At 39.4% G+C, this 25,228-nt stretch overlaps 1 protein-coding gene and 1 pseudogene across 2 annotated transcripts in view; one reads left to right on the top strand and one right to left on the bottom strand.

The window, feature by feature from the left end:
* Positions 1–25,228, top strand: part of BMX (BMX non-receptor tyrosine kinase) — a 47,654-nt gene that overhangs the window by 1,778 nt on the left and 20,648 nt on the right. Inside the window, exons 2-10 of one of the 2 annotated variants that reach the window (XM_039873443.1) lie at positions 606–729; positions 7,811–7,957; positions 8,850–8,954; positions 10,795–10,876; positions 13,015–13,134; positions 15,279–15,343; positions 19,360–19,532; positions 22,311–22,379; positions 23,048–23,101. In XM_039873443.1, coding sequence (XP_039729377.1) covers positions 727–729; positions 7,811–7,957; positions 8,850–8,954; positions 10,795–10,876; positions 13,015–13,134; positions 15,279–15,343; positions 19,360–19,532; positions 22,311–22,379; positions 23,048–23,101 — 818 coding nt within the window. In that variant the 5' untranslated portion in view covers positions 606–726. Of the gene's footprint in view, positions 1–605; positions 730–6,368; positions 6,912–7,810; positions 7,958–8,849; positions 8,955–10,794; positions 10,877–13,014; positions 13,135–15,278; positions 15,344–19,359; positions 19,533–22,310; positions 22,380–23,047; positions 23,102–25,228 lie in introns of those variants that run through there. The other variant, XM_039873449.1, reaches the window with a different exon arrangement.
* Positions 5,675–5,793, bottom strand: LOC120611840 (uncharacterized; annotated as a pseudogene).

Genomic DNA, 25,228 nt, shown 5'->3' with positions numbered 1-25,228 from the left:
CATCAGAAAAAGTGGTGGAAAAGTACAGCCCAAAACTGTGATGTTGTCCTAATGATATCAAGTGACAATCACACTTTTTTTATTGAGATCTTGGTGCATGATACAGTAGCAAGAACCGAACTCTTTTTCGTTTCTGGATTTCTTAATAATTTAAGCTGTGGAAACGTGCTCCTTTTCAGTCGCGTTAACTGTCCTTCTCTCTCATATACCCTCCGGCCTTCCTTTGTCCAGTGTCGAGTTGAAGTTTTCATTGCTTATTCTCTGCGCGCTTTGCCATTACCTCACGGTTTCCTGACTCATGTGGAAGAAGTCAGCGTCAGAAGTGGAGTTTTGCAGAGATATTTTCTTTCTTTTCAAGCATCGAGCACTATAAACAAAGGCAGGGTTATCTCATGTACCCGAGAGCTGCCTGGGAAAAGCAGGAGACGTAGTTATCAAAGTTGGAACCTTTATGAAATATGCTTTTGTCTCCGTTTCTGTTGCGTTCAATCAGATCAACAAGTGTTGGCTAAGTGTCGAGCGTGGTTTCCTGTGGAATTGTGTAAGGCCTTGCAGGACAATAAACGTTTTGGGGGCACTGAGTAATGTAGCCACTTCTGACCCAGCAGCTGGGAAAATGTGAGCCAATTTGCCGCTGCTGGAAGGAGGACGACTGGGGGCTGTGCTCCTGTAGGAGGGAGCACATTAACTTCACCGCGGCAGACCCGGGCGGCGGAACAGGCCAAAATGGTACGTTTCAGTGGCAGGTGGCTATGCAATGTCATATCCTACAGGAACATAGATAGGTTTGGATCCGGGTGTTGTACAGCCTGAAATTCACAAAATTTGGGGAGCCTGCTTTTTAAAAACTACTACAAAATCGTGAAGGCGAAATAGCTGGGACTTTGAATCAGACCATGTAATTTGGGGGCCTGCTATAGTTTTCCTGTAAATTCCCCCTCTGGCTTAAAATCTCGTTCGGGGAAGCTGTCGGGCCGTGTGTATATCACCCCCAGCTGGATCTAGCTCTGTGTTGTTTCCTCTGCCGATCGTCCCCTTACTGTTCTTTAGGCATTGCCTTCCATTACTTTTCATGTTGGCTTCAGAGCTGCGTCTGCGAGGCAAAGAAATGGTAGTCATACCTCCCTTTCTCTAGCTTTGTTTTCATGGTGTTATTTTAGCTACAGATGCTTGTTCTTAGGTTTCTGAAGTCTCTCTAAATCGGAGCCTTGGAGGTATCTTAGATGGAGAGAGAAAGATGGGAGGGAAGCGAACCATGCTGAGGCACCCACATCCATATAATTTTGAAAGTTCTGTGGGCCGCGATGATTTCATTGGGTTTAAAAAGGACACTATAATGTGGTCTAGGTCAGTGCTTTTCAAACTCTCCTATGCAATCGGACCACCTGGGGATTTGGGTCAAATGCAGATTGTGACGCAGCAGGTCTGGAGTGGGAACCGAGGCTCAGCGTTTCTAACAAGTTCCCAGGTGATGCTGATGCTGCTATTACACTTTGAGTAACATCCACATATTGCTTTATATGACATCTGGTGGCACAAATACACAGTCGATAAGGGCTGGCTCAACCTGATTTTAAGGTAACCAGCTCTAAGATCGAAAGCTTGTAACAGACCTATGGAGCAGGTGCTTTTTGACAAGAGAGTAAATACATGGGGAGTCTTCCTATGTATTATTATCTTGTATCCCCAGGAGCTGGGGGAACGAGATGAAGACTGAAATTTTATACTGAGGATGATTTAGTGTTTAAACTTTGCTATGGTCTTTTTAAAACTTTGCCTATGGAGTGATGAGGGGAAGAGGTAGGGATTTCTGGAACATCTACTGGGGTGCTAGACTTCGTATGCCCATTTTCTCTTGACTCCTCCTAACTCTTTGAGGTGACGGTTGTTTTACTCCCTTTACAGATGGGGAAGCTGAGGTTTAGCAGGCTTAAGTAACATGTCAGGTTGCGTGGAGACAGAGCACAGATTTGAACCCACCAAAGCTTGGTGCTTTTGCTATGTGTTAAACTAATTCAGCATAAGGAATTAGGACGTGGAGTTATCACTTTTTCATTCTTTCTTAAAGTGTCCAAAGGTGTGCCCTGGGCAAAGGGGAGGGAGCAGAAGGAGAGAGCTGGCTGAAAAGAAGGAAGGGCTTAGAAAAGCTCTCTGGGGTACTAAAAATGAATTTCACGCCTAAAGCAAAGTTTAGTTCCAACGAGAACGGCATTGGAATTCTCGCCTTCTTTGTACAAAAACGGCCTTCCCAAAATATCTGGTTTTTATAAATTCATTCTGGAGCAATTAAGGTATGATATTTCAAAATACTGAGAATTTGAGTGTTGATGTTAAAGGATTTCTGTCTATATCATGCCAGGACAATTGTAACTTTCTCCTGCAGAACATGCGAAACAGGGATTTGGCAGGTTCTGTGGAGCTGGTATTTGTCTTCGGCCAGCATCTTAAGAGTTATATTTTTGAACCGCTTTACCTGATTCTGAGTTAAGCTTTGTGTTCCTGTTTAATTAACGACCATATTTTGTTCAGTTATGTAGGAGGAAGATAAGGAGGCCTGACCCTGGACAAATATTTGAAGGTCAAATTTGTCCCAGGGTCCACCATTTTCCCTTTCAGAGCCCTCTCTTGGGGCTCCTTCCCTGTTCTTCCTGCCCTCCCACAATATGGGTTATTTTAATATCTTGACACCTATCGAAACCTTTAACTAAATGACATGCAAAGTAAGAGAGGATAACTAAATCAAGAAAGGAGTCAGGAATTGCTACTCTTTTCTCTCAATTCTATAGAATAAAGCCTTGCAGTCACTGTCCTGAGCCAGTCAGAGAATATACTTTTTGGTAAAGGGAAATAGCCAATGGCCCCATTTAACTAAATATGCCTTTCTCCCTTCCTTTCCTGCCTCCTGCCCCGCTTCTGCACCGCTTAGAATTTATTCCAACTTTTGAGTTGTGTGTTCTTAACTATTTTCAAAATGTGGTCTAGAGTTTTGCTATTTAACACTGCCTTGGAGGTTCCTGCTGAAAGATTATTTATAGGTTACATCTTTCTGATGTTTCCAATAACAGGTCACTTGCATGGGTCTGGTAAGACTCAAATGCATGCCTAATTCTACCAGATAGCACGCCTTAGCGAGGCTGGAGTGGTTTGGCTAAACACATAGATCTATTTTAGTCTATTTATTGCCATGATGGTGTGGACAGTGTGCCATGAGGACGCCAGATTTCTGGCTCCCTGGGCTGTGTCATTTAGGTCATAGCTTTGCAGTTCTGGCTAAGTCACTTAGGCTGCTGGGGCTCAGTTATTGCATTTATAAAATGACATCTAGGGCTCCTACCAGCTTTGATATCCTATGCTGCCTTTCTATATTTAAGTTAGAGCCATCTCTGGTTAGCATTCTAACAGTAGCTTCTCTAACATTAGCATCGCGGTCAAGAATATGGGCTGTGGGGTTAGGCTGTCTGGATTCAAACCCAGCTCCACCACACTAGCAGGGTGGCCTGGGCAATTTACTATCACAGCTTCGTCAGGTACAAGCAGGGAATGAGGTTACAACCTATCCCATAGGGTGACTCAGTTACAATTTTCCTATAGGATGGAGTATTATGGCCTACCTCATAGGGTGACTGTGTACCTCATAGGGTAGGATATCACGACCTACCCCATCGGGTGGGGGTGTCATGAGCTGCCCAATAGAGTGAGTGTGACCAGTAAGTAAAAGCGTATTTTTAAGGTGCTTTAAATGGCGCCTGGTACATGGCGAGTCCTCCTTAAATGTTACCTAGGATTGTTACTACTACAATCGCTCACAGCCTTCAAGGTCTCATTTTAATGCCCTCTCTTCCATAACATCTTTCTTGATTATCTTAAGAAGACAACAACTTTTCCTTCCCCGGACCTTTCGAAGCAAAGACAACAGATTCTGCTCTGGCACTTGAGTTTCTTCTTTCTACCTTTCTGTTTTTAAATCATGAGTCAGTACCCACGAGTCAGTGTGCCTGGCATTGTCACATAAGGTTTCTCGCTTAAGTCACATAGTCAAAGACCTGTTACCCATCTCATTTTACAGATCAGAAAATTGAAGTGTAGAGCAGGGAAGGGACATAATCAAGGTGACAGAGTTCACAAATGACAGTCCTGTCATCTCCTCCAAGCCTTCTGAGTCTACCACCACAACAACCTTGCATATTAATTAGCTATGAAACCTAGCTCTCAAACCTCTTTGTTGTCACTCATGGCACACTGGAGGCTCAAAACCGGGTGTGCTAAATGGACCAGCAGAGTTGAACTTCTTAATCCCATGATGCCATTTCCTTATAAATAACCCTGGAGATTCCAAGTCATGTCAATTCAGCATGTAGCCTTTATATATGTTATAGGATACATAACGCTGGCTGGCTTCCTTATAGAAAATACTATATTAATTCCTGCCAGTTATTTTCCTCTCCTGAACTAATTTAATCTCTTTCTAGTTTCATGTGCTTATGGAAATAGGCAGCCAGAACTATTTGGTAAGCAAATTGATGTGTCTATTCTTGGTAGGTGATAATATGAGTCCAGCCGGATCCCACCAGCACCTCTATGGAAATAGATTTCTGGTTAATACTGACTAACTTTAGGTTCTCATTTTACTTTGAATGTTTTTTTCACCTTTTCAACTGAATTTCCCTTAAAGAAGGGTAGGCAGAGCTAAGTTTGCTAGTCCTTGGATAGGCATTTGAGTCAACCGTGGTACCTGAGCCCTATTTATTTATCGTCCTAATACATGGGGAGAGATGTTACATTTTTAAAATTTAGTCATCACTGATTATCACCTCCTATACCAAGGAGGACCATAGAAATGCCTTCAATTTAGAATCTAGGCTAATGTAGAAGAGAAAAGTACAAGAAAGAGACAGAAGCAAATAGAAGGAGAAAGGCAGGTCCATACTTGAGCGGGAACCAGGTATTGTCTTAGAAGAAAGTGATCTGGAGATGACAAAAATGTGAATCGTCTAAACAGGGTTCTTCAGGTGTGTTAGGAAGCAAAAGAGTCCAGCTTAGAGAGTGGAACTTTGGAGGATTCTAAGACGTGTGGCTCCAAGTGTTTGTTACATGAGAAAAATAGATTATAGGCCCATGCGCACAGTATGTGAACTCATTTTGTGAAAATAAACATGTGCGCAAATGCGTTTGAAAAAATCTGAAGGTATAGTCACTAAAATTTTAACACTTGTTTTTCCTTTGCTTGTCTGTAGTACTTGGTTTTGTAGAATAAACGTATATCGCATGCCATGTAAAAAATGAAGGCCAAAAAATTCACAAAGAGCGGGATTTTGGAGTGAAGGATTTTGTCGAAATCTGACAAATTGTATTACTTCAGATACAACAACATGTACAAAGCCTTGGAGGTTTATTAGAGAATGTGTTTGTGGACTTGATACTTTCCTTTTTAGTCTATGGGCTTCCCTTCAGTAGAAAGAAGCAATTCTGTGAATTTTGTTTGTCGATGGTTTCTGTGAATCATCATATAAATTTTTTAAGGTAAAATTCTCCCCCAAAACAACTTTAATGGTGAATGTCAAAGATCTACAAATAGAAAAGTGTGGGTATCATTAGGCAGTACTGGGAAAGGCTGTGACATACTGCCTTGGACACTGGGATTTGCATTTTTAAAACGGCATTCTTATTTTTTTATCACCTACAGCACCTGCTCTTCCTAGGTGGTCTCCCATCCAAGTACTAACCAGGCCCAACCCTGCTTAGCTTCCGAGATCATATGGGATCACGCACATTCAGGGTGGCATGGCCGTGGACTAAAGCAGCATTCTTAATGTTACAAATTTATTCAGCATCTGAAAAAAATTTCGAAAAGTAAACTTGCTATTCCACTAACCAGATCTATTTAACTAGCACTCTGCTTTGAGGAGTAATGTATTAGCTGTGGATATAAAGACATTTGACACGAGTTTTCACAGTTTTCTCTTTTTGCTTTGTTAATCAGTTTTTTAAATGTACAAATGTAAAAGGTAAAAGCGCCTCACAACTATGCACAAAAGGGGACTTTAACTTACAAAAAGTAGACCCTCCATAGTTTCAATAAGTCTTCAAGCAAATTCTCTTCCGGCCATAGACTTTGGGTGTAGAAAATAATCTTATCTGAACAGGCGTATGAGTAGAGTTTATAATGGAGGCAAAGGTGAAAGGCAGCTGTGCTACCTGCCCTCTCAGGTCCTGCTGGTTTTACAATACCTTGATTCCTGCCTGGTCTCTGAGTCCGGGGTAGAGAAACCAGTGACCATGGTGAAGAGCACACATTGTGCTCAAAAGAAATCCATTCTACTTTCATAAAAGAATGGTACTTTTTTTTTTTCAGATAAAACAACATACAAAGCAAAAAGTGACCAAAACTCTACTATACTTAATGGATAAGATTTCTACTACTTCTGCCTATAAATCAAATGACGCCCTTGGAGAGCATTTGAGGGATTAATAGTCATCTGATCTACATAGATAAATTATAAGAGCTGATTTTCTGGATTCCTTTTTCTAGAATGATGTGATCTGTGTCAGGAGGAAAGCTGGCGGGGCCTGACTATGGCCTGTGTGATGCCAAGCTGTGTTTCTTAGTCTCCTTTTCTTCCCACTTCCCAGCCATCATGGGCCCATCGTACTCCAGGGCCAGTGAGAAGTGCCAGTTAGTGACTGGACAGGTTCACTTGCCACCTGCCTGCATCCAGACAGAGCAGTGCCCCTGTGGGTGCTTCCTGATCCAGAGTGATAAATAGGATGCAAATATCTTCTTTTTAACGCATGACCTTGGCATAGCCAGATGGAATATGAGCGCTGGGGCCTCAGAGCAGTAACTTTTTGCTTAGAGCTTGAGAGTTAAAGGTAAAGACTCACAAGTACACTTGGGCTCTCTCCAACGGAAGGTGAGTAAAGTCAGTTACCTTCAGATTATCAATAAATGAAGAATGATAGTAATTACTGGACATTTGACTGCTAAAAATGATGTGATTTCACAAAGCAAAGAACATAAGAAAGTTTCTCTCTTGTGGCGACTGTTTAACAGTTCTTCTCATTATCAGACCTGATATCAGACTGAGGGTTGAAACAAATCTTAGTAGAACCAAAAAATTAATGCATTTATTTTCCGGTTTTAATGTTTTATATGGTCTGGGAAGGAAAAGAGTATTTTTAGTTTATAAAGTACCAATTTTTTTTTAGTTCTTTTAAATCTCTTTTGATATCATTTTTAAATGTTTTATTCCCAGAAATATTGAAAAGCAAACCCATGTTCTTTATACTGAAGATCTGATTGTGATCCGAGGCCAGGGGTGTCATTTACAATGACATTGGAGTCTCACGCTGGTTTGGATGATTCGGTCAAACAACTGGTCAAATTAATGGAGAGAAATTCAGCTGACAATTACTTTAGACACAGTGAGCTATCCAGAGTTCAAATTTTTAAAAGTTTGATTATATCTTATTCAATTCAACATATGGCTATAGAATACTTAAGGAATAAAGGAGAATTTTGATAAGCTGCTCTGGAGGATAGTGTGAAGATGTTGAATTTATGATCTAAAGTAGGAGATTAGTAAAACATATTTATAAAAGTCAAAGCCAAAATAGTAGAAAAAAAGTATAGGTATATGTGTATTTATGAGCCTGGCTACTTTTCCTGTATAATCCTAAATCTTTCTAACTTTTAACATTATATTATTTATATTATCCCCGAATGAGAAATAGTTGAATAAAAATTATGAAAGTAAAAGAGAAACTAGCTAGATGCTGCATACACTAATTTTAATTATTTTATTTTATTTAGGACGACAGTATGGATACAAAATCCATTCTAGAAGAACTTCTTCTCAAAAGGTCACAGCAAAAGAAAAAAATGTCACCAAATAATTACAAAGAGCGGCTTTTTGTTTTGACAAAAACAAACCTCTCCTACTATGAGTATGACAAAATGGTGAGACCCTATTTATTCCAGTGTCTTTATACTATTTATTTTTCTTAAGGCTCTACAAAGTGCTTAATTATAATGAAACAATATCAGGTTTCTTAGTTTACATGGTAAAAATCAACTCGCCCTCACTTTCACATTGTCTTTTTTTAACCAAGATATAATTAACTAAAGATAAAGGATTTTAAAACATTGGTTAACTTTACCAAGGCAATTTGTAAACCACTTTAGAACAATGGATCTCAACTAAGGGTGATTTTGCCCCCCAGGGAACACTTGGTAATGGCTGGGGGCATTTTTGTTTGTCATAATTGATGGGATCGGGTTGTCTTCTAGTAGGTAGAGGCCAGGGATGCTGCTAAACATTTTATAATGCGCAAGACAGCGCCCACCATAAAGAATTATCTGGCCCCAAAGAGTGCTGAAGAAACCCTGCCTTAACAACACTGGAAATGGGACTATTTCTATACGGTTGAGAATTCTATCACAGTAGAAATACTGAAATACTGTCATAAAATTGAAACGACATAAAGAGGCTTCGTGGAGTTGAATCTTAATTTCCCTGAGTAGAGTAACCATATGGCAGGTGATTTGAAATGTATTTCAAGATTATCAAACAAAAGTTGAAATGGGTTTCAAGGTTATCAAACAAAATTTGAAATGGGTTTCAGGATTATCAAAACCTGCTGCTTGAAGACTTGCTTTTGGAAGAGTATATGAGTTTAGGTCCACACTCGAAAAATATATTCTGTTGTCATTCGATTTTGACTATTATGGACAAATTGGTCTGGTTCTCACATGCCCATCCCATCTTCCAATCTCCCTTCCTAGCATGACCTTAACTTTATGCTTTTCTGTGTATCGCGTGAGGCATCTTATATTTTGTTTTTTAATTCAGAAAAGAGGCAGCAGAAAAGGATCAATCGACATTAATAAAATCAGATGTGTGGAGAAAGTCAATCTCGAGGAGCAGACCCCTGTGGAGAGACAGTACCCATTTCAGGTAAGGGGAAGACAACACTTTAGACGGGTGGCTTGTCTTTCAATGTTTTCTATGATGAAGTCAATATATCAGAGATAAATAAAGATGTCGTGAAATAATTCATTAAGATGATGACAAGGTTTGGAACATCTCCAGATGGGAGTTGGGCAGTTTGCTAAAATTCTATCTGCCCATCTGCCTTTCCTAGAGGGAGAAGAATAAAGGTGAGTATGTTATCCGCAGTGGCTTGACTTGCCTTGGGCTCTGCCAGTCTCTCTCATCAAACACTGATGGGCATTTCCAATGTGCTACAAGGTACTAGGCAGCTATAGGGAATAAAATACCATTCCTATCCCCAAGGCATTTACTGATCATTGTAATGCAGTGAGGGTGAGTGTTAAGGTGAAGGTCAGCAGAGTAGCCATGGTGCCCCAAGAAGCAGAAGCTTCACTTCTCACTCTAAGAAGTCAGGGAGATTTTCTATTGGAGGTAGGTCGGGAAGGACCAGTGGAGTTAAATAGGCAGCAAAACAAAAGAAACAGCAGATGTCAAGGCACTGATAGGTGAAATAGTATGGCAGCTTTGGAGAGCTCCAAGTAGTCCTTATGAATAAAACAGCCCTGTGAAAGAGTGGAAGAGATGAGCCTGGAAAGGTAGGCAGGGCCGCATCATGAAGGGCTTTGCACAGCATGCTAGGAGTTTTCATTTTACCCTGAAGTGTTTTTTTAAATGGTATGCTATGGAGAATGTGCCTTCGGTACCCTTGGGAACTGGCTTGATCTAAGTCATGCCCTATTTTTATTATATCACGAATACCTTTCTGATCTAATGGCGGATGGACTGCTCTGCCAATGTTCAGACTATGCAGTACTAGTAGTATAAGAGAACTGTGGCCGAAATGAAAACAAAGTATTCAATTACTGAACAATCTACACTTCCCACTTCAAAAAACAACATTACCCAGTTGGGAGAAACCAGGAGAACGTGTGCTCATGGAAGATGCTTCAAATTCATATCACAGGGGCATGGGCTACTCAAAAGAACACAGGCTTTGGAGCCCCACAGAGTCCCTCAACACTGCTTAGGCTTGTGTAACCACGGACAACATACTCGATCTGAGTTTATTTCTTCACTTGCAAAATGGATATAATCATATATTTTTCAGAGTTGAAATAGGATTAAAATATTAAAGTATCTAGGGAAGAGCCCAGACACTAGTAGATATTTAATAAATGGTCTGTACTATTTACCAACAAAAGTTGAATAAACCAGAGGGGGATCTGGGGAAGACAACATGATCGAACATTTAAACAAGTGTCTTAGGAATAGAAAATGACTTATACTGGCGATTCCTAGGGTGACACATGACCCAAGGGAATAACTAACAGTAAAAGGGGGGACACGTTTTTACCAAATGTAAGCACGAACTATACAATGATCAGAATATATGAAAATTGGCAAGGATGGCGTAGCAAAAGTAAAGAAAAGTCCACCCCTGAAGATATGTTTAAGGATAGAGCAGATAAACATTTCCAGTTGGCTGTAAAGAGTCGTGTACTAGGTAGGTGATAGGACTAGACACTCCTAAGACACCTGCAATATCTAACATTTTATAATTTTCAAATTCTCCATGGTCCAGGGAAACCCTGCTGTAATTTTCCAAAGTGTAGAGGTGTCTGAGTTAAAACAAATTGAAAGGTGGAGGACAAAAATAACTAGATTTTTTCCATCTCATTCCAGAGCTAATTGATATTACATAAGCAAACTCAAGGTTTCTTCTGGATAACAGAACATTTGCAGTTGCGCCAGAGTGAACTATGATGTACTTATATCGAAATATACCAAATCTTTTCATTTCCAGATCGTTTATAAAGATGGGCTTCTCTACGTGTATGCATCAAATGAAGAGAGCCGAAGTCAGTGGTTGAAAGCATTGCAAAAAGGTAATTTTAAAAAGTCATGAAAGCAAGTCATCGACAGTTCTTTTGAGGCTTGGCGGAGGAAAGACATGACAGTAAAAGAACCCAATGCCAAGAGAGAATCTACTGATTTGCCTACCAACCTCAGAGAATGTGCCATGCTTACCCTCATTTTGCATTCTCATTGTTACATAGGGGAAGTCTGGGGATCAGATTCCCACTCGCCTCTACTCTGCACAGAGCTGGCTATTGTGCCTTCCCAGGAACTGGGAGTAAGGCAGGACACCTGCTGGCTCTCCATCCACTGTACTTGCCTTTACCAGGGCAAAGTCTATATCCTCACTGGGCTTTGCCAGGTCCTATAGCTACTGTACTTCGGATGTTTGTAGAAAGTTATATCTAATACTAAGTGCTTATCATTTGCCAGCTACTGTATCAAGTATTTGGAAAATATTTCCTTAGGTAATCCTCTTGACAACTCTATGGAAACAGGTCATACTGTTCTCCATGTTTTCAGATAAGTGAGTTAAAGATACATGGCCAGTGTCACAAACCTAATAATGAAGCGCTCATAATTTAATTACCCAAATCCAACTTTTTAACCAGGACAGTATAAATGCTAGGCTTCTGGGAAAGCTCAAGGCCAGAAACTAGTGTTTTATAAACTTAATTCCTTTTGTTTTTTTGTGATTTCTGTAATAATTTCCATTGAATCCCCATTAATATTTTAGTAAAGTTTCTGTTTAATGCCAGCCTTTTCAGGTAAGCTGAGCTGAGTTAAACTAAAGGAATGGTATTACTAAAGCCCACTGTTCATTGAACACCTACTCTGGGCCAAACACTGTGCTGGATGTTTTATGTACATTTTCTCATTTCCTTCCAATGACCCAGCAAAGTAATTATTATTACTGCCATATACTTCATGGAGTCAAAGTTGAGAAGGAGCAGAATTCTCCCATGATCAGAATAAGGAATCCTCAATATGAATATAAAATCAAGAAGGAAAGAACACAGAAGACCAGCCCTCCCCACCTGGAGACTCTTCTTAAACTATTCTCCACTAAGACCTTGTAGGTTTCTCTGCTGTGTTTTAAAAGAAGATAGCTTGCTGCAGACGCAGTATTACACTCCAACAGTAGAATTTCATTTCTTTGCATCTCTTTGTCCTGTTCTCATGGATTTTAAAATATGCACATGTTCCTACAAAAGTAGCTCCATAAACTATTAATTCTTTAGTGTAAACAGGTCAGTCATGAAAGACAAAGAAGGGATGAGAAACTGTTCTAGATCAAGGCGAACAAGATCATTAAATGCCATGTGTGATTCTGGATTGGATCCTTGATCAGAAGACACTGAATGATCATAAAGGATATTATTGGAACAATTAGAAAAAAATTGAATATGAAAAATATATTAAGTAATGGTATCGTATCTGTTAAATTTGCTGAATTCGATAATTGTATTATGGTTACATAAGGGAATGTCCCTGTCAACAGAAGTTACATGCTGATGTATTTATGGGTGGCATTATTTAGGACGTAATATCTATAACTTACTTTAAAATGGTTAAGCAAAATACAATGATAAAAATATATAATAATAATAATAATAAGTATGTATGTACAAAGAAAGATAAAGCAAATGTGTCAAACACTTAAAAACTGGTGAATCCGGGTAAAGGGTATATAGACATTCATTGTACTATTCTTGCAACTTTTCTATAAGTTTGAAATGTTTCAAAATAAAAAGTGGGAGGAATGTATATGTTTATTAGATATTCTTTTCTTTTTGCCAAGATTTAGTTCTACCCTCAGCTTCTTTCTGTCATAAGAGAACACCATGTATTGTAACCCACCAACTTCTTTGTGGATGTGTTTCTGAAATCCTAACACCAAGTTGATCTGTATATGCATTTTCTACTAGGTTTTTTTTAAAGACTGTCATAGTTATTGTGTTCTCACTATATACACGATTAGACTTTTCTTTTTGGCTTTTTAACTTCTAAGTGAAAGACTCACATCCTTTGGGAACCATTTGCTCTTACCCTGGTTGCTGGCAAAATGAAGTTTTCATTGTTCTGTGATAACAGTGCTTACTGAATGTGCTTGTTCTCTTGGGCCAACGTTTACTCATGTTGTGTTTTCTTCCTGCCTGCTCCCCAGAGATAAGGGGCAACCCCCACCTGCTGATCAAGTACCACAGTGGGTTCTTCGTGGACGGGAAGTTCCTGTGCTGTCAGCAGAGTTGCAAAGCAGCCCCAGGATGTACTCTCTGGGAAGCATGTAAGGTGACCCCTCCATAGGGTGGATTATGCCCCATTAGGCAAATTTGCCACATGTCCGAACAGCTTGCCAGTTCAAGAAAACAAGATGTGCCAGATTGGTTGGCATCATGAAATTCTAGTTTCAAAGATGCTATCTGGCAAATGAAGTCTACTTCGAGGGTTAATGTTTATTAAAATAATAACAATAACATCTGCTATTCTTTCACTTCATTATAAATATTTTTTTAAATTTGAATCCTGATCAAGTAAGGAGATGTTTATTCCTTCTCATAATTCTTCCTGGTTTAAGATAAATTCCAAATAGGTAGAATGTGGTAAACATATCACTACGGTTCACAAACTAAAATTATAAACTGAAAAAAACATTTTTAAAAAACATACGTTAAAGGATAAAATTTAAGTAACACTTTTAATCACCATATATAACAAATGACGGATGGCCAAGTTTTAAAAGATATATTTAAAATGGATTGCCTTTCCGTACGTATTTGTTTTCTTAATAACATCAGAGAAAGTAGTGAAGGGTTTGCTTCAAGTGCAATCAGATTCTATCCAGAGTTATATTCCTAGGGAAATCTGCCTGAGACTTTATTTGGTGACAGAAAAGAAAGCCCGCTGAGTGGCTTTGAAGGGGTAATGGAGGGAAAGAATTATGTTATTTTCTGCTTGTGCCCTTGAAAGCTATTTCTTCACCAGGATACTTACATAAGGCAGTCTTATATATTTTAGAAGTTTATCATTGTTTAACAACATGAAGTTGTCAATAAATAAAAGAGAACTTATTTGGGTAAGTTTTACCAGCCTGGAAAAAATATGCTTACATTACAATGACTTTAAAGAATTGAATGAGATCAGTATTGACACCTGACAATTATGTTTGTTACTCCTGGTCATTTTACAACAAAATCAATGAATATTCATTGTGTTTTCCATCTCGATTAAACTATACAATGATATTTATTAACCTTAATTAGATCACATTACTCTTATATTCATGAATCACAGTGATTTGATGAACTATACAGAATTTACTGTACGTGGGCCTTCCCTGCACTGTGAGGGGCTGAGGAGTAATGTGTCCTTATGACATTAATCATTTCCCTCGATGATTCTGTCTGTGGTCTGGCATCATTACCCAGCAGGCCAGATTCCAGCTCTGACCTTGCCCTAATTCCCAGAGGAGGAGCAGGAAAAAGGCCAGAGAGAGCACTGCCTTGGGATTATCTTCCTAGGATCTGTCTCGATGCCACCTGTCATGTTGTCCTGGGTGCCACCGGCTCTTTGCCAGCCTCTGAAGAAAACTACAGAATGTATATGTGTAATGGCCCACAAGCAGCTGTGATATTGACTATGGGCCTGACTGTAATTTATTACCTTGGTCTCCTCTGCTGAGCTATGAGGGAGCCCATAGGCACTGAATGGAAACAGTTGAGTATCTGTGCTTCCTTCTGTCTCGAAAATGCCCTGGACCACTCTCTTTCCAGGATAGGTGGCATACAAGTAAGTTGACCATATGTCCCAGTTTCTTTGGGGCATTCTCATTCTGCAGCTGGTGAACTGGCATAATGATTAAAAGCCTACCTATTAATGTCAGAAATGTTCTCGTTCGGTCAATAAGCCATATGTCCATCCCACTTCTACGGCATATAATGGCTTCACATTTACAGCCTGGACATCTATCTACATGTATGCTTAGAAAGAACCAACAATTATCATAAGAACAGGGGGAAAAAAGCAGGGCATAGGTTCGTTCACTAATAAATCAGCTATTTATAAGCATCTTGTATGAGCCAATCAAAGATGAATCGGACATGGATTCTGAATCCTAGGGTCATAGGTACTATACAAAGGATTAGATATATGCTACTCAAATACAAGGTGGAAATGTATAAATTAATAGTTTTTAGGATTTAGAGGAACTTGAAATTTTCAGGGAAGATATTGATACCAATGGTGGAGGAGTGGTGTTTGAGTTGATGTTATACAGGAAAGCAACAGAATCATACTAGATATTGTTTCTAAATTCATTTAATCTGGAGGATTGCTAACATGAGCTAGTTCTTTCTTTTGATTCATAACACTGGATGTTTTGCTTTGTTCTAGTTAAAGTTCCTCCTGCTATTACCTGGTTTTACTTTTCAGATGCTGATCTGCACGTTGCAACAAAGGAAGAGAAACACAGAGCCCCCACCTTCCCAGACAGAGTGGTAAGCCAACATTTAAATTTTTCCTAGTCAAGATATATTAAATAAACCAAGTTGCCGGATTCAAGACTAGAAAATATGGGTTTCATTCAGACTGCTCAGCAAAGAGAGAAAAATCTGTGATCTATCACCAATAGCAATGGCAGTATCAAATAATAATTAAAATACAGAATCGTTTTATAACTGGGCCTCTTTCTAACCTATATGCATATAATCGCTAAAAATGAGTACATGTGAGAGAAATTCTTAAGATGACATCACACATAATAGGCAGCTGTTACTAGCTGTCATTAGTCTCCTACCACCGGCGTGGCTAAGACTGCCTCATGTTAGTCTCCTGGTGAAGGAATGGGAACCCACAGGGCACTAACAGAAAACATTATTCTTTCTCGCCATTATCCCTTCAAAACCACTTGTGGGCTTTATTCTCTGTCCCTGAATGGAATCTCAGGGAGATTCCATAGTTTTCTAGTCCCTCTCAGATGACATAAATTTCCCCGATTACTAGTAGTCACGGAAATAGCCTCTAAATTGTCCCATTTAGTCAAATATAGGGGGGTAGGGGAAAGGATAAAGTGGGTAAAGGGGATCGAATATATGGCAGCTGAAGGAAACTGGACTTTGGGTGGTAAACACACAGTAGAATATACAGATGTTAAATTATAATGTACACCTGAAAATTATATAATTATATTCACCAATGTTACCCCAATAAACTTAATCATAAATAAATAAATAAATAAACAAGCGAACAAACGAACAAACGAACAAATACATAAAGAAAGAAAGAAAGAAAGAAAGAAAGAAAGAAAGAAAGAAAGAAAGAAAGAAAGAAAGAAATTGTCCCATTTAACGTTATAATCACACGCATCCAAACATCTTCCCAAGTTAAAACTTTTCCCTTTCACCTCGCTCAAGTCTGCATCAGAGGGAGGCCTGCTTTGGGGGAGGGGTCATGGGGAAGCTGAGATTTTCTGACCCTTTCAGAGTTGGGGCCCAGGAAGAGCAAGTCTAATGAAAAAGAGACAGTCATATGTAGTTGGTCCCATCATGATTTAGTAGTGGTGGCTTCTGGGTGAGACAGTTTTCCAATGCTGATTCTTTATCTTATGGGAGACTTTCATGGGTTTCCCACTGGGGTGCACATCTAAATGTAGTTTTATGACAGAAGAAATATCTTGACCCTTAACTTTTGGGTCTCTGGCCCTCAATTTTACTGCTGGGTCAGTTCACCAATCTTGAACAGAGTTCCTTTCAAGATGGCTCCCAGCCAACCCTCTCCCAAGGGGAGTTGGCCTCCAGGAAAATAAACAAAACTTTGACTACTTTGGTTCATACAACTGTATGTGTGGCTTGTTCTTGTAGTACAGGCTGCCGCAATCTTCGTGCTCTGCTTTTTTAGGTTCACAGATATAGCTTTCTTCTCTTAGCCTTCCCAGGCAGGTTATCGGCCTCCTCCAATGCCAAGAGACACATAAAATGGCCTCCGAGTGGTTCTCTGGAAGCTCACTTGATATTAAGGGAGCATCTCTATCCATCGATCAGCTCTATGGTATCTTGGGTATTTATTTTCAGTTACACGCGTTCACACACACTTCTTTCTAAGTAAAAACAATATTTCTTTGTGAACCTACATGAAGGGCAAAAATAAATCTATTATAATAGGTTGAATTGTGTCCCCCAAATTTCATGTTCACTCAGGATGCGACCTTATGTGGAAATAGGGTCTTCGCAGATGTCATTAGTTAAGGACTGAGATGAGATCATACTGGATTAGGATGGGCCATAAATCTTACAAATGGTGTCCTTACAAGAAGATGAGAGGTTAGAGATACACAGAGAAGAAGGCCATTTAAAGGCCTAGGCAGTGATTGGAATCATGCTGCCATAAGCCAAAGAATATCTAGAACTACCAGAAGCTGGAAAAGGCAAGCAAAGATTCTCCCTTGGCATTTTTTAAAGACTGCGGGGCCATGCTGAAACCTTGATTTTGGACTTCTGGCACTCAGAACTGTGAGAGAATAAATTTCTGTTGTTTTAGTCCACCAAATGTGTACTCATTTGTTATGGCACCCCTAGGAAACGAATACAATTATTAAGGTTTAGGGTTTTATTTCGTTATCAGAGATATTGCTGTTTTTGTTTGGCTACATGCTCCAGTCCCAAAGCTTGACAATCATGGTCCCGTAAAACGCCTAAGCGCAATGTCCAGACTAATCTATAAGGCAAATCTATTAGGACAGAAGGTCCATTAGTGGCTGCCTGAGGCCAGGATGGGAATAGGAAATGGCTAAAAATGGGCATGAGGGATCTTACAGGGATGATAGAAATGTGCTCAGACTGGATTATGGCGATGGTTGGCCAACTTGATAAATTGACTAAAAGTCACTGAATTCTACACTTATAAAGGGTAAATTTTATGTAAATTAGATTATACTACATTGTAGTATAATGTAAATTATACTACAATAAAGTTTGTTTTAAACAAGTCTAAGGGCAGGGAATAATTTAGGAGCCAGAAACCATTGCATCTAGTCTCCAGCAAGGAATTCTTTGGGAAATGTGTTGAAAATTATCAGTCAGGCAAATCAGTGGCCAAGGACTGTTTTGATTATAAATTGCCCTAAGGGATCAGGGATCAGAGAGAGTATCAGGAAAAGTATGTGTTTCCTTTGCCTTGTTTTTACAGGAGCATTCAAGAGAGAACTTACTTTACTGAGCTAGGAAAATAAAAATTTGCTTTCTAGCTGTTCTGTTCAGACTTCCTATTAGGGAAATTTCCACTGTATTTATCTTCGGAGAGAACCACCCCACAGCTCATAAATAGCAGCGTCCTGCATAACTAACGTTTCCGGGATGTTAATCCCTGGAAAAAAATCCAATACAGTGTGAAAAAAATAACTTCAGCACTTATATAAGTTCGATGTGAATTTTTAATTGAAGTATAACATGTACTTAGAAAAGTGTACAAGTCCTAAGTGTTCAGCTTTGATGAATTTTCACAAACTGAACATATCTGTATAAGCGGAATCATGAAGTATATCGTTGTTTATTGTCTGGCTTCTTTTGTTCAGTTTATGGGATTTGCCCATTTTTTAGTATATGGTTATACTTTATTCTCATTGCTGTATAGCTTTCAATCGTGTGAATATACCACTGTATTAGTTTCTTATTGCTGTTGCAACAAATTACCACAAATTTAGTGACTTAAAGTCACACAAATTTATTCTGTCAGTTTTGAAGATCAGAAGTGTTAAATGGGTCCACATCACTGTGTTCCTTTTGGGGACTTTGGGAAAATTTATGTCCTTGCCTTTTGCAGCTTCTAGAGGCTACCTACATTTCTTGGTTACTGGCCCCTTCCTCCTTCTTCAGGGCCAGCAAAGTAGCATCTCTCCTCTCTGATCTCTGCTTTCATTCTCTCATCTTCTCCCTAATCTCTGAACTTGCTGTCTCCTTCTTCTAAGGGCCCTTTTGATGACATCGGGCCTACCCCGATAATCCACAATAATCTCCCCATCACGAGACCCTTAACATAATCACATCCGCAAAGTCCCTCTTACCATTCATTATTTAACCTACTACAACCACAATATGTTTATTGTTTTAACCTTTTAATGGGCATTTAGGTAGCCTCCACTTTTCATCTAATTGAAATAATCCTGCTATGAACATTCTTTTACATGTCTTTTTATTTCACTGTTGGGTATGTATATAGAATTTCTAGATCATAGGGTATGTGCACATCCAGCTTTAGCGGATTCTGTAAACAGCTTACCACTTCATACTCCAACCAGCAAAGTAGGAGACTTCCAGTTGCTCCAAATCTTTGCGAATGCTCAGCAATACCCCTTCTTTCCCTCTTCCTCCCACTCTCCCTCTCGTCCTCCCTCGCCCGCCCCTCCCTTTCCGTTTCCTTCCTTCCCTCCATTTTAAGAGCTAATGTACTTTGCTTGCTGGTTACCAGTACATGAATCTGTGCCTCACTGTGATATATTAAAATCTCTTGTCTTCCAAAGCTGAAGATTCCTCGAGCAGTTCCTGTTTTCAAAATGAATGAACCATCTTCAAGTAGCACTGTAGCCCATGACAGTGACTCAAAGAAAAACTATAGCTCACAGCCGAATGTCAATATGCGGTACACTCCAAGAGAAGACTGCCCTGACTGGTGGCAAGTTAGAAAACTGAAAAGGTAAAACTCAGCTTTTTGTCTGGCTGCCTAGCATGTAGGATAGACATCACGCCATCGCCTTGGACCTCAGCATCAAGGCCACTGACGCAGATCTTAGCTAAGATAAGGCTGCCCTCTCAGAAAACGTTCAGTGCTTGAGCCAGAAGCCAGAAGCAGCAGCCCCGCTGGGAGTGAGCAGCATGACGTTTCCATTTGGACTATCCAATCTAATGATCTGAGGAATACTCGAGCATTTTATTCCCTATTTTCTCTCCCCCTTTTCTCCAAATAACCCCACATTCCAGAACTCCAAATCTTTAAAATGTATCCTTTATTTGAGAGAGTTTAGAGTAGGCTGACTTTTGTGATGTGCTTTGGCATCACCGGCCAAATGACAAGTAGCATTTGAAGCGCCTCCGCCTCTTCTGACATTAGCTTCCTTGTATTTCATTTTGGGTGTTGAGCAGAGCACACAGCCTAAAGCCAAAATCGAAACTACTTTGAAGGCAGTAACTAAATTGTGTATATCTCTGGGGTCTGTCACCGAGAGGGCCCCGCACTTGATGCTCAATAAATATGGAATTGAAGAGCAAGAGGACGATATGAGAAAGGGTCGGGTGACCATCGTTCCTTATTTGCTGCCTCATTCTTCCTTCCCATCATGCTGTTCATCGTCTGACTTCTTCTCACCCAGTTATTAGCATCCCTCCAGGAATGTCTTTCCCACAATGGATGCAGAGCATCTCTCTAACTCACCAAGTATCTATTTTCTTTTGTTTTCTCCCTTGTCTTCTCATCCTTTTATTCTTTCCATCCTCATCCTTTTTTACCTAAAGCAAATGCCTGACTGTACTAACAATACAGCCACAGGGCTGTATGGAACTTGAAAGAATGTAAGTGTATTCTTGTTGTCGTGTTCAGTATAACAAGCTGCGATACCTTTCTTCCCAAAGTGGAGCTGGAATCCAAGTAGATTAATCTACAGCTGGTGCCTGAGGGCAGGGGTTAATTTGCTTGCAGCCAGTGTTCTTGTGGAAGGAGACAATGGATAAGCCCAGATCCAAGGTGGAGAGATGGCATGTCAGTTTTGCGCCAGGTCCCTTTCCTTCCAGAAGCCCCAGTGATTCATTGAGGGAGGTATACAGTGAAAGCAACTGACCAGTATCCAAATAAGCAGCAGCACTATCGATTCACATGGGGTTGCTGCAGAGCTATCGACTCGCAGATCCTATCTTTATTTAAAATGATCATATTTTTTATCATGGATTTTTGCATGCATTTTTAACTTTAAAAATATTATATTAAAACATGATTTATCTTGACTACTGAATTTTTTTGACACCCATTTTAGATTTTGCATCCAATATTTAATCCTGACTCTGGATTTTTCCCTAGAACTTCAGAAAGCTAGTTATCTGGACAAAGGGTTGAATAATCACTTCTTAGCTTGAGCAGCATTGCACCGTGTGAGCGAATTGTTATAATTGCTAAAAGGTCCTCATGGAGCTGCTATTTTAAAAATGTAGCCATGATTTTCAGTTCATATAAGTAGATAATATTTCTTATCAACTTTCTGTCATTTATACTATCTTCGCTGAGCGCTTTTTCATCTTTATTTTTTTCCGAGTAGTAAAATAATTTGTGCTCCTGTTAAACCATTTGAATAGTGCAGAATCTTCAGTGTATGTGCCTCTAAAATGTTTTCTATGCACATGTTACAAATATAGAGAACTTAAAAATCAGTATTCTTAAAGACCACAGTCTTTTTTGGCACTTGCCATTTTCTCTTAATGTCTTGAACATTTTCTCCATTTCAATACCTGCGCGTACACTGAATTATTTAAATTTAAATGTTGCAAAACAACAGAATTTACCATCTTAGTCGTTTTTTAAGCATACGGTTTTCCAATGTTAAGTACATCCACCTTGTTGTGCAATTTGCCTGTTTCGAATGTTGATATAGTATTCCGTTATATACAGAAACCTAATGCGCTGTTGATGGCCGTTCTCCATATGTTCTAAGAAACGACAAAAAGGCTAAATAATTTTTTAGCATTTTTAAATAAGAGTTTTCTTGTGAAGCGTTGAAGTATAAAAACTCTGCTAGTGAGCAAGGCTCTTTGGGAAGGCGGAGAGGGAGGCACCTCTGGAAAGTGAGCCAGAGAGCATTTCCTTATTAAGGAAGCTTGTCGCTATGAAGTGTGGTTTTGAATAAGAGCCTGAGATATGAAGGCAAACAGGAAATAGGTCCTACATTCCAAATAAAACAGCCTTTGAATTTGGAGAGGTAGGCACTTCCTCGTGCTCTTCTCAACACCCAAAATGAAAGAGAAAATGATGGATGGCAAAGGATGGTGAAAATTTCGCCGATCCATCTGTGCCCACATGGTGTTGAAAATTCAGTGTTTTCAAGACTCTTAACCGCAATCACAACATGAAAGAAGAAAAGAAATTATTTTAAAATATAAGTGACAGAACTCTGACGTATCTATTCGGAAAATCAGGACAAACCCAATCAGGCTGATTTATTAATCCAAGTCTTCTACTGTTTGGGGTTATTATAAGCTATTAACAGTTCACTTTTGTTTAGGGATACTGTCAAACTACTGCTTAGTATCGAGGTCCCTGCAAAGATGAAAATGTGAAAATGACTCATTAGCTTAAATTTCAAACCAAGTGAAATGTATGGGTCGAAATGTTGAGTAAAGCTAGAACATATCTAGCAAAATTACTTTTGGCATTTAACATTTGTAAATAAACATAAATTTACAAAAGATATCTTTTTTTCTTTTTTTGTAGCAGTGAAGATTTTGCCTGCAGTAACCAAAGAGAAACAAATGTGAATCACAGCACATCAAAGATGTCATGGTATATCGAATTCAGATAGTCCTTCACACCCGAGATTTGCTTCCATTTGCAGGAAAACTAACCAAATTTGCAAAAATTTTGCAACTAGACTTTACGTTTAAAGTACATAGAAAACCCAAAAATCCGTGTAGTTTGCTTCTCTGAACCTTTAAGTTGGTCTGAATTGATGACTTGTGGGTTAATATTTTCCTTGCACTAACTTTTCCTACCCATCATCTGTGATATACACTGGTGTTAGCATGGACATGAATCTACCTAGCTCAGGCACATCTAACAGGAAGAAAAACAACCTCAGTTGAATAACTCTAAGAATAACTGTATACAACCTGAGATTTTTTTAAACTTTATTCTACAGCTGTCCCTGAAGGCATCTTCATCTATTTCATGAGCCCGGTCTTCTGAGACACTCAGAGAAATACACATTCCTGGGAGCCTCCTGGGGACTTCTTTTATCAAACAGCCAGTTTATCATAAAACGGGGCATGAACTTAACTTTTGAGTGATTCTCTCTTTACTTTGCTGATACCTTCCCAAGTTCAAAAAGAGAAACCTAACATCTAAATTTTACTTACGGGATGAAAGCAGGGTGGGATGTGATATCACACTGCTAGGTATTTGCATTATTTCTTGGTGGTTTTTGTATTTCTATTGTTTCTTCTCTTCTTCAGGGGATTCCCCGAGTCGAGTTCATCTGAAGAAGAGGAAAACCTGGATGACTATGAGTGAGTTTTTAAAGCCCTCTGCGTTCCTCTAAAACTAGACATAGATGTTTCTATTCTGCTCTAAAAGCATCAAAACAGATGGCTCAGACTCGCTCAGGAGGATGTTTTACATGGGTAAACTCATGTAAGGTTCTGGGCTATTTATCTGGATGAAGGATGACAATGAGCTGGATTGTTACTAATGAAAATATTTGTTCTCAGTCTGGACTATCTAAATTAACTGCACATACTCATTAGATTTATCTCTTTACTTTGTCTTCATAGATACAGCATATAATATTTCTGCTGATTATTTCTTCCCTAAAGAAATAATCCCCATCACTTTACTTTGTCTTCATAGATACAGCATATGATATTTCTGCTGATTATTTCTTTCCTAAAGGCTTCTCACCAGGGTGATGTTTGAAGGCTTTTATTAGTATTCAGTTCCATTTTTGAACTTATTTATATGCAGCAATTGTACAAGAGAGCATAACTGAGACTTGAACATGACAGCATTTATGTTGAAAGATTTCTGTTCCTAGGGTGACCTTAGCATTTAACATACAAATTACAACACTTTAGAGAAAGAGCATGCTATTAAATATTACACCTAGACACGAGGCATAAACTGGACTCTTCTGGGCAAATAAGAATGTGTGATCACCCCAACTGTTTTGACACAGGCTGGTCTAAGTGGCTGTTAAGGTCCTTTCCAACATCTAAGATTCTATCATTCTACAAACAAGGATGAATAAACCTCCTGAAGTTGGTATTAAGGAGAGGAGGGAGCAGCAGGGCATGCAGCTCCTCTCGGACACCTGTTACCCAACGGCAACCAATTCGCTTGAACACTAGGATGATGCGTATTTCCAGTTCTGTTGTTGTACGAGTGTTGTTATTAATTCATTGTCTCTAAGTGCAATGAGAGCTTCTAAAAAGCTCTCACTTTTAACATGTCTCTGTTTTGATTCTTCCTCTTCTTTCTAACCCAGCCCAGCCCTTAGGCATACCTGTCACATTGATAGAGATGTGCTGTACCCTCCGCAGCGTGGTCCCTTCACCACTCTCTAGCTTCCCTTTAGCCCTGTCTTCTTCCCCAACACCAACCCTTAGGATGAAGACATAAAAGACTCAGACCAGCACCAAAATTATCCGAAAAGAATTACACTTTAACAAATGACAAAAACTTAAACCAACAGAAGTGAACACCTAATCATGGATTTTAGTCTTTAGCATTTAGATGGACTGGAAATCTTTCTTTGGCTCCAAAAACCCCAGATCTGACCATATAGACAGTCTGTGTCTCCATCATTTCTAGATTTCAATGGTGTGTGAGAGCTGTGCATTGGGGCAAATGATCAAGAAAGACCCGCCTTCTTAAAAATCAAAGAGGTCAGGACCAGAAGGCTACATGATCTGAAGCTCAGCATCCACACACCATGCTTGGTGCCTCCAGCTTCCTGCTCTATCAATGTTGCTGAAGCATCTGTTTTATGGCCATAAATTCATGAGCAACTCTACTCCATTCCATTAAAGAATGAGGCACCGAGGTTTAGATGGAAAATTATGTGTTAGGACTAGGCCTAAGCCTCTGCTACTCTGACATTGAAATGCTGAAATATTTTTTTTAAAACAAACAGAGCCGGGTCTCAACAAAATTATGATACAAACACAATGTTTGTGAGTGTGTGTGTGTAGGGGGGGCGGGTTACACACAATCTCACCTCACCTCTCCAGGCCTTTCTCCTTATTTCTGATCATCCCTTTCTTCTATATCCCATAGGCTTGTATCCTGGATCCTATTCTCTGACAGAGTATTTTGATTAGCTATGATTAGCTTAAAATATTAACTAATAAGAGTTAATATCTCAAGTGTTAATTACATAGCCTCTCTAAGAGTAGAGTTAGAAGAGACTTTCAAACTTATCAAGTTTAAGCCTAATTTTACAAATGCAGAATTCCATGGTTAAGAGAGACTAAATGGCCTGTCCAAAGCCACGCAACTACTCATTACGAGTTATGTCTAGAACCCAGAACTCCAAGCTGGCACATCTAAGGCTCTTTCCACTTCATTGAACTGCCCCCCGCCCCCCCATCTAAATCACCCTCACCCTCCTCGCGTACTTCTTTCATCCTCAGGTGTTA

The sequence above is a fragment of the Pteropus medius genome, unplaced genomic scaffold, assembly GCF_902729225.1.
Source record: "Pteropus medius unplaced genomic scaffold, Ma_sr-lr_union100, whole genome shotgun sequence".
Taxonomy (NCBI): Eukaryota; Metazoa; Chordata; class Mammalia; order Chiroptera; family Pteropodidae; genus Pteropus; species Pteropus medius.
This window is presented reverse-complemented; position numbering and strand designations above follow the sequence as displayed.